Below are 10,000 nucleotides of genomic sequence, written 5' to 3'. Positions count from 1 at the left end.
CCGAAGATCCCCCTCAGGTGGGACGAGGGGCGAGCGGACTTCCTGCTTCCCGACAGAGTGCATCATGGGAAAGGGCAGCAGCGGCAGGGAAGTCGTAATGAGACTGTGTCAGTGGTGGACGGACGTGGGGAGTCAGTCAGAGGTCATCACCACGGGGACGGTGAGGGAGGATGGGGTCACCGTGGCGACACATTCGCCGCTGTCGAGAGCTCAACTGGCCACCCGCAGCACCGTCCAAAGACTCCGTCAGACGGAAGACCAGAGGCGGACCTCACCAGGGGAGGGGTGGAGACACAGATCCACCACCCAATCCAGCACCGCTACGACCTGAGCAAGATGGCCGCTGCAGCCAATCAGAAGCACACACCTAGCCACAGGCTTAAGCTTAACCAATCAGAATACGACAATCAGAATCACGAAGCCGTACGCACCAATCAGACTGGTGGACAGAGACTCGGCTTCACGGAGGTAACCAATCAGAGTGGCGAGCGCAAGGACAATCCCACGCTAGAAGCCAATCAGGGGAGGGAGCAGGGGCCCGCCCCCACGGAGCTGACCAATCACAGGCCCACAGGGAACGAGACGCCGGAGGGCAGACTGGGGGAGGAGGTGCGGGAGCCGCTGGAGGAGGAGAAGAGGGAGCTGCTGTTGCTCCACCGCAGGCTTGATGAGGAGAAGCAGCTCCTCCAACAACAGCAGCACACACACACACAGCATCACAGAACCACTATCAGGACAGGTACGCACGCGCACGCGCACACACACACACACACACACACACACACGCACGTACGCACACACAGAGATACACACACACACAGAGACACACACACACACAGAGACACACACACACACACACACACATCATCATCTGTATTCAGAGTAGTCAAATGGATATGAATGTGATGTGTTCGTATCATGTGGCATTTCCAACAACTTTGTTTTTCATTCCCCTCTGACAGACACTACTGCTCCAGCGTCCACGGCAACGACCACCACGGCAACCACCACGTCCACAGCAACGACCACCACGGCAACCACGGCGTCCACAGCAACGGCCACCACGGCGACGACAACAACGGCAGTTGCACAGCGGCCCAGAGCGCCGCCCAGGCCCCTCCCCCCCCCACACCCCCAGAGACGGAGGAGGAAGCACAGGAACCGCATCAGCAAGGCAGCCATGAGAGCCATGCTCATGTAGACAACACACACTCACACACACTCTGGTGAGTTGCACACACACACACACACACACACACACACACACACACCCACACCCACTCACATACATTCTGGTGATGGGCTCATGTAGACAACACACACTCACACACACTCTGGTGAGTTGCACACACACACACACACACACACACACACACACACACACACACACACACACCCACTCACATACATTCTGGTGATGGGCTCATGTAGACAACACACACTCACACACACTCTGGTGAGTTGCACACACACACACACACACACACACACACACACACACACACACACACACACACACACACACACACACACACCACACACACTCTGGTAAGGTCATCATGTAGACCCTCAGACCAGAGGTGCGTTCAAATTCGAAAATATAGGCGAACGTTTGCAAACAGTTTTCCGTTAGCCTGGAGTTTTCGGTGAACGTTTGCGAACAATCGCTAACAGTCTAAGTAGGTAGTTCTCCGCAGTGCACATACAGTGGAACTGGACGTGAGTTTAATGAGTTTACCATTACAATGGAATGTTAACACCAAATCGTTCAAATTTAACTGTTCAAAGAAAACATGTTCACCACGAACATTCGCCACTCTTTTCCAAATTTTAATACACCTCTGATGTGTGTGTGTGTGTGTGTGAGTGTGTTTGTGTTCGATGTCTGTGTGTGTGTGTGTGTGTGTGTGTGTGTGATACTCTGGTATAGTCTACAGACTCTTTGTGACATGACTCATGAGTCCCTGTCCTTACATCTCTCTCTTGCAGGGTGCCGCCTGGTGGCCCAGTCCGGTTCGGTCCAGTCCTAGGTGGTCTCGGAGGCAGAGAGGCGCTGGGGGCTCTTCCTCCACTCGTATGTGTTTTCATGTTCATGTTGTCCACTTGTTTCTTGTGACCTGCCCAAACAACAGCACTAACACGCCTCCACTGGGCCCCATAATCGGACGTCCAGTTCACTGACCATGCCAGTGAAGCAGGGGGCCACTCAGTACTAAAACTGCCATGGCGTGACCCTCAGCTTCACTCAACCTCTTGAGTCTTGGATGAAACCTTCCCTGTGAGGCAGTGTAAACAATGAACTACAACTCCCATGATCCTCTCTCTGAAACTGGAACACTGGAATGTTTGCAGTGGCTAAAGAATGCATCAGGTTCCGCTCTGCCTCCCTCAGCTGACGATGGGGCGTGAAATAGACACAGGAAGTCAACCCGAGGAACTGATAAATCAACCTTCAATGTTAGAGTGACTAGAAAAGTGCTTCATGCCATTAAAGTCAAATCAGTTAAGTTCTGTGTGAATTCAAACATCACAGTCTAACAACACACATGGACTTGTCGTTGACTTTTCATGTCAGCACAGTCTCTACCCACTCTGGCCGTCCACTCTGCCTACGATGACCACACAAGTCATGTGACTGCCAGACCTGAGCAGTGGATGAGGATGTCAAAGATCCATTTTGACTAAAGTGTTGGTCTGATCTGGGATCAATTGGTTCGGACTTTTGGACTGAATGTGTATGCGTTGAGATGCTGCAAACATGATGGACAAAAAGGGTGAAAGGGAAAAACATATTATAAGACATAATACATAATATACATATAACATACGCCTAAAGATAAACATAAGCATAAACAACTCACCTGCAAACTCAACTTCATATGTAAAACTGTTGTTCTTTTGTTTTTGTGTAATGTGTTATTTAAATCAATCAAAACACTGGAAACATCACTAAAGATATACTAAAGGTAGTATTTGTGTAGCTTAAGGCAGCTGTATGTTTCGTGGACTAAAAAAGGTAACAATTCACTTGGAGAGTCCACCCACAGAGATGTTTAACAGGTCATTCCATTAAGATTCAAGTTCTGTATGTTAAACTAGTGTTGAACAATTACTGAACATTAGCTTAATCAATTCTAACCCCTAACCTTAAATGTAATGGTAATTTGTAGTTTTAACAGATAGCTTGTTGATAATCTGTATTTAAGAACAGATAGCTTGTTGATAATCTGAGTTTTTGAACAGATAGCTTGTTGATAATCTGTAGTTAAGAACAGGTAGCTTGTTGATAATCTGAGCATCTGTCGGACTAATCTGTGGGTGGACTACCCAAGTGAAGTGTGACCCAAATATGGAGCAGGAGCTGACCTTGGGCCTTTATGCGACGGACTGCCCCTGATCTGGACTGATTGGGTTCTGATCTAGGGATGGATTGGGTTCTGATCTGGGGATGGATTGGGGTCTAATCTAGGGGCTGGATTGGGTTCTGATCTATTGGACTGATTAAGGGCTGCATTGGGTTCTGATCTGGGGACTGGGTTCTTGGGGTTCTGATCTAGGACTGATTGGGTTCTGATCTGGGCTAGATTGGGTTCTGATCTGGGGATGGATTGGGTTCTGATGGATTGGGTTCTGATCTGGGGCTGGATTGCCCTGATCTGGGCTAGATTGGGTTCTGATCTGCCAGAATGGCGTTTGAAGCATCCTAGGACTGCATCTGAAATGGGTTCTGATCTGGGACTGTAGACGACTCCGTTCTGAGAAATAAGAGGGAGTGGCCATGAGAAATGGGTTCTGGCTATCTGGGAAGCAGATTGAGAATTAAGAGGGGTCAGTTGGCTCTGGAAATAAGAGGGCCAGTGGCTATTGAGGGCCAGTCTGATAAGAGGGCCGGGCTATCCTGGGAGCCGCGTGGGTGCTATAGCATGGTCTAAGAGGGGTCATCCGGGAGCCGTGGTGCTATAGCATGGTGAGAAGCAAGGGCACAGTGGCTAGGCAGCTGCTTCTACCAGGCGTTTCTCAAACGTGCATCTGAAATCGACAAGTGGCAGCAATGAGCTCCAGCGTTGATGGACTGTAGACGGACCCGCACGGTGAGAAATAAGAGAGGTCAGTGGCTCACGTTGAGAAATAAGAGGGGTCAGTGGCTACGGTGAGAAATAAGAGGGGTCAGTGGCTACGGTGAGAAATAAGAGGGGTCAGTGGCTACGGTGAGAAATAAGTAGCTTGTTGATAATCTGGAGCATCTGTCGGACTAATCTGTGGGTGGACTACCCAAGTGAAGTGTGACCCAAATATGGAGCAGGAGCTGACCTTGGGCCTTTGCGTGACCCCTCGCCTGGACTGGGTTCTGATCTAGGGACTGATTGGGTTCTGATCTGGGGATGGATTGGGGTCTGATCTGGGGCTGGATTGGGTTCTAATCTAGGACTGATTGGGTTCTGATCTGGGACTGGATTGGGTTCTGATCTGGGCTGCATTGGGTTCTGATCTGGGGATGGATTGGGTTCTGATCTGGGGAGGGATTGGGTTCTGATCTAGGACTGATTGGGTTCTGATCTGGGCTAGATTGGGTTCTGATCTGGGGATGGATTGGGTTCTGATCTGGGCTAGATTGGGTTCTGATCTGGGGCTGGATTGGGTTCTGATCTGGGCTAGATTGGGTTCTGATCTGGGCTAGAATGGCGTTTGAAGCAGAGCACAGCAGGCAGCTGCTTCTGGGGCGTTTCTCAAGCGAGCTCCAGCATGGACAACGGACCCAAGAGACGGGAAAGCCAAGAGGGTCAGTGGCAATGAGCTCAGAGGGGTCAGTGGCTATGGAGCCGTGAAGTGGACCATGGTGGGAAATAAGAGGGGTCAGTGGCTCACCGGTGAGAAAGAGGGGTCAGTGGCCCGGGAGTGGTGCTACGGTGAGAATTAAGAGGGTCAGTGGCTGTGAGAAATAAAAAGAGGGGGTCCAGTAGCTACGGTGAGAAATAAGAGGGGTCAGTGGCTACGGTGAGAAATAAGAGGGGTCAGTGGCTATCCGGGAGCCGTGGTGCTATAGCATGGTGAGAAATAAGAGGGGTCAGTGGCTATCCGGGAGCCGTGGTGCTATAGCATGGTGAGAAATAAGAGGGGTCAGTGGCTATCCGGGAGCCGTGGTGCTACAGCACGGTGGGGAGTAAGAAAGGTCAGTGGGTATTCGAGAGTCATGGGGCTATTGCAGAATGAGACAGCACAGGACTGGACATGAGCTGTGTGTCGTTAACATAATTGAGATAATCCTCTCCGTGCTCTTCCGCTGTATTTGCCCTGTGCAGTTCTCTCTGTGTGCTATGGGAAAAGAGAGCAGTGGAACTACAGCACAACGTTACACTAACATTATCACATTTCATGTTGAGTGAACCACGGTGCCAAAATCATCACCCTCCCTCCACTTCTCTGAGATGAGTGAGATAACGTATTGTTAATGTATAGATAACGTACAGATAATTTATGTCTTCCTCTGCTGAGATGGGCCCACAGAGTTCAAGCGTGCTCATAGTTAGCCATTAACGCTAGCCACAGTCGGGTCCGTTATGGTTTGTCCGTGTGTTTCGACTGCCAGTTCCTGCAGAAGGCAAACAGGACTCAGGCTCAGGGCAACCGGATCGGAGCCGAGCCTGGATCTCATCTCCCCGGACACGTCTCCGTGTAACCCAATGCATCTTGGCCAAAGAGGGAACATCCAATGTAAACCAAAGTTCTTTGTCCGTGTTTGTTTGACTTGTCAAGCCATGTCATCGGCATGCTTATTTAATCGTTGTTCATGGTGTTTATGCATTTCCATTTGTTTCTGTATGCGGGTGCTAAGCACTAAGTGTGTCCGTGATGTTTTATACAAAGTCCATTAAAGACAACCTTCCACATTCTCTGATTATTCATATGATTATTTGATTGATATCGGCATCTCTCCCATCTTATCACACAGGAAGCCACAGGCTTACTCTTCCTGTTACTGTTCCTGTTATTTTCTCCTCTTCGCATCGTTGGACTCATAAGAGTCTGGTAGGTGGTCAACACTCACACACACAGACAAACACACTCACACTCTCATAAGACCCACCTCACTCTGCTGAGACAGAGGTCCGACACAGCCAAGGCCTTCAGATCTGGCTTGTTCTGAGTTGAGGTTTATAACTTGAGCATCCAAACTGTCGGAGTTTGTGTGACTGTCTGGTAAACCACTGACAAACCACAATCTCACATTCCGTGCAGTCATAGCAATTAAAGAAATGAAAGAGTTCTCTTCTCCTTTCTTTGCATCATTTTGTTGTTTTCTCCCTTCTTCTTCTGTACATGAATCACCGCAGTGCCCGTGATGACACGCTCTCTAGAACCATTAAAAGCTTTGCTGGTTTGTCTTTCAAAAGCTCATAAAGGTTCTGGAGTGAAGAGTGTGATGAAGGGGTTTTCTCCTCAAAGGGGGGAGATTACAGAGCACCAAGCCTTTGAGTCGGCAGCAGAGAACAGAGCTTTCTCTGACACGTTCAGTTTCAATGGCACCTCTCTCTCTCAATCTCTGTCTCGGTCTATTTCTCTGTCACTCTTGTTCGCTCTCTCCTTACTTTCTCTCCCTCTCTCTGTCTGCTCTATTTCTCTGTCACTCTTGTTCTCTATCTTTCTTTACTTTCTTTCCCTCTCTCTCTTTGCTCTATTTCTCTGTCACTCTTGTTCTCTCTCTTTCTTTACTTTCTTTCCCTCTGTCTGCTCCCTCTCTCTCTCTCTTTTTTTACTCTATTTCTCTACTATTACTTGTTCTTCTCTTTCTCTCTCTCTCTTTCTTTACTTTCCATATTTCTCCCATTCTCTCTCCCTCTCTTCCCCTTTCATACTTTACTTTGTCTCTCTCCCTGTATGCTTTTCTCTCTCTCTCTCTCTCTCTCTCTCTTCCCAGACTCCCACGTATTTGTTTATTTTTACTCGAGACAATTGCCATGTCCCATTCCTCACTGTGCTGCTGGGGTATTAATAGCTCTGGCCTTCTCTCTGTACTCCAGCACAGAAAACTCCCCTGAAGAGCTCCCAGAGTCTCTCACAGAAGCCACTCTCTCAACATGCTCCCAGAGTCTTTCACAGAAACCACTCTCTCAACATGCTCCTGTAGTCCTGTAGTCTGTCACAGAAAACTCCCTTGAAGAGCTCCAAGAGTCACTCACAGTCTCCCATAATCTCTCCCATAGTCTCCCATAATCTCTCTCATAGTCTCACACAGTCTCTCTCACAGTCTCCCATAATCTCTCTCATAATCTCCCATAGTCTCCCATTGTCTCTCCCATAGTCTCCCATTGTCTCTCTCATAGTCTCCCATAATCTCTCTCATAGTATCCCACAGTCTCTCTCACAGTTTCTCTCATGGTGTCCCATAGTCTCTCCCATAGTCTCCCATAATATCTCCCATAGTCTCCCATAATCTCTCCCATAGTCTCTTTCATAGTCTCCCACAGTCTCTCTCATAGTCTCCCATAATCTCTCCCATAGTCTCTTTCATAGTCTCCCATAATCTCTCCCATAGTCTCCCATAATCTCTCCCATAGTCTATTTCATAGTCTCCCACAATCTCTCCCATAGTCTCTTTCATAGTCTCCCATAGTCTCTCCCATAGTCTTTCTCATAGTCTCCCATAATCTCTCCCATAGTCTCTTTCATAGTCTCCCATAGTCTCTCCCATAGTCTTTCTCATAGTCTCCCATAATCTCTCCCATAGTCTCTTTCATAGTCTCCCATAGTCTCTCCCATAGTCTCTCTCATAGTCTCCCATAATCTCTCTCATAGTCTCCCATAGTCTCTCCACACCTCTCTGGCCCTGATGGTTGGTTCTTCTCATGTGTTTAGTTCACTGTATCTAAAACAGGCTGGAGTCTGCTGTTGTCTCTCAGTCCATTAACACCCCTAACGGGTTTAACCCTTTACAGGCCGCGCCGAACATTCAATTTTTTCATACTCGATGGCCTTATGGCACAAAAAGGCTTATTGTGTGATTATGCTACATGACAGAGATATAATTTACCCACCATTATAATCAGGAGAAATAGCCCTTTCAAATGGTATAAATATAATGAATAATTTTGAGGGGAACACACATATTTTTAAAAAAATATCTTTAAAATTCAACCCCAAAAAACACAAAACTATCAGTTTGTCAAGATTAATCTCATTTTCCCCCCAATTTCTGTTGTAGATAGAGTGTATGGGAGATTTACAATTTTGTCCTCTACTCAGTGATGAAAACAGAATCAATGTATCACCTTTTGTTCAAAAGTTATGATAAATGTATTAGACCTTTGCAGATGGCACGAAACATTCCGATTTTTCATACTTGATGCCCTTGTGAGACAAAAAGGCTTATTGTGTGGCCATGCTACATGGCAGAGATAAGATATACCCACCATTGTAATCAAGAGAACTAGCCCTTTAAAATGGTACATATCATAGTTAATAAGTTTGAGTGTAACACACATTGTTTTTAAACAATACCTTCAAAATTCAAAAAACATGAAAATATCAATTTGTAAAGATGAATCTTGCTTTTCACCTAATGTCTATTGTAGATATAGTGTGTGAAAGATAAACAGTGTTGTGATCTCCTCAGTGAAAAAAAACAGAATCAATTTATCACCTTTGGTTCAGAAGTTATGATTAATTTACTCATAAGTGCAAGTCACAGTAACATGTAGAATTTTTAAAGAGTAGGATGTTTTCCTTTCCTGTTTTGACATCTGACCAAAAATACACAGATATAATGGTCATGTAACAAATATAAGATGTTTTACCATCAAAACAAGATGCATAGCTAAATATAGGATGTCTTACTGTACTCTGAAGAGGCTAAATCAATTGTGGGGAGGAAAGATATAAATATATAAGGCTGAAATAAAGACTAGCCAGATGGTAACTACAAGAATGACAAGACAACAGTATAACAAAGATCAACAAAATACTTTAACATGATGAACAAAGCATCAATTCATATTAACATTCACACATATAAACAATTAAAACATTAGAAGAAATGCAATACATTTAATAACCATACAGCATATAATTTGATATAATATATAATTATCGATATCATTTGCCCTACACATAAGGTGATACACTAACGCCGCATTCACACCAGATCCGTGTGTGTGTTGCCACAGCTGTGGTGTGTGTGTGTGTGTGTGTGTGTGTGTGTGTGTCCATCTAAGCCTAGCAGACGATGAGGTGTAAATGCTACTGGAGTTGGTGTCCCTGTCTGTGTTAGAAGGATAGGCAAAGTGTATGCTTTCTACCTAACATGGAACTTGACCAAGCTCAAAATAAAGAAATTGTCAGATAAGAAAATTAGAAATTGAATTACAAATCTAAGCAAACTATTATCACTATAATCCCTGTCATTATTGTTATAAGCAACACTCTTATCACAACCAGAAATGTGCACACGCCCAGTTGGGCGAACACACACACACACACACACACACACACACACACACACACACACACACACACACACACACACACACAAACATGCTTACCCAGCTGAGGATGATGGGAGATTACTCTCCTCCTCTACCACATCATTGTCTTCCTCTTCATCCAGAAACTACCCATCCATGTCCCATGTCCATGCCACCGTGGTCCTTGGGGTCATGTTTGCCATCAGCAGTCGGCTGCTTTCACCCCAGTTGCACATACTTCTCTCCCTCCATCTAAAAAAAAAAAATCACAGGTCTGATAGTAAATTGGTTGTTTAGTTTTATTTTACATTACTTCCACATAATCTTAATCACCACCAACCATGACTCTTTTCACTAAAAGTATTATTATCACTGGAGGATCCAATATTGCTTGGAGAGGTAACATTAGTCTCAAAGCTCACTAGGTGTTATTGCCTTGGCTAAACCATACATGGCATACCAGCTTACAAGCAAACATTGATTCATGAACATGAGTCAGGAGATATGACACAAAACATCTAAACAGCGTATTGTAGCGATCT

At 46.0% G+C, this 10,000-nt stretch overlaps 1 protein-coding gene across 1 annotated transcript in view; it reads left to right on the top strand.

The window, feature by feature from the left end:
* The window catches only part of pdgfbb (platelet-derived growth factor beta polypeptide b), a 16,268-nt gene extending 13,761 nt beyond the window's left edge, over window positions 1-2,507 (top strand). The window contains exons 8-10 of the mRNA XM_048232758.1: window positions 1-739; window positions 963-1,226; window positions 1,990-2,507. The exon at window positions 1-739 is cut by the window's left edge and continues 130 nt beyond it. Of these exons, the coding sequence (XP_048088715.1) occupies window positions 1-739; window positions 963-1,201 (978 nt within the window). The 3' untranslated portion in view covers window positions 1,202-1,226; window positions 1,990-2,507. The remainder of the gene's footprint in view (window positions 740-962; window positions 1,227-1,989) is intronic.
* Window positions 2,508-10,000: the final 7,493 nt, after the last annotated feature.

The sequence above is a fragment of the Alosa alosa genome, chromosome 22 (assembly GCF_017589495.1).
Source record: "Alosa alosa isolate M-15738 ecotype Scorff River chromosome 22, AALO_Geno_1.1, whole genome shotgun sequence".
Classification (NCBI taxonomy): Eukaryota; Metazoa; Chordata; class Actinopteri; order Clupeiformes; family Clupeidae; genus Alosa; species Alosa alosa.
This window is presented reverse-complemented; position numbering and strand designations above follow the sequence as displayed.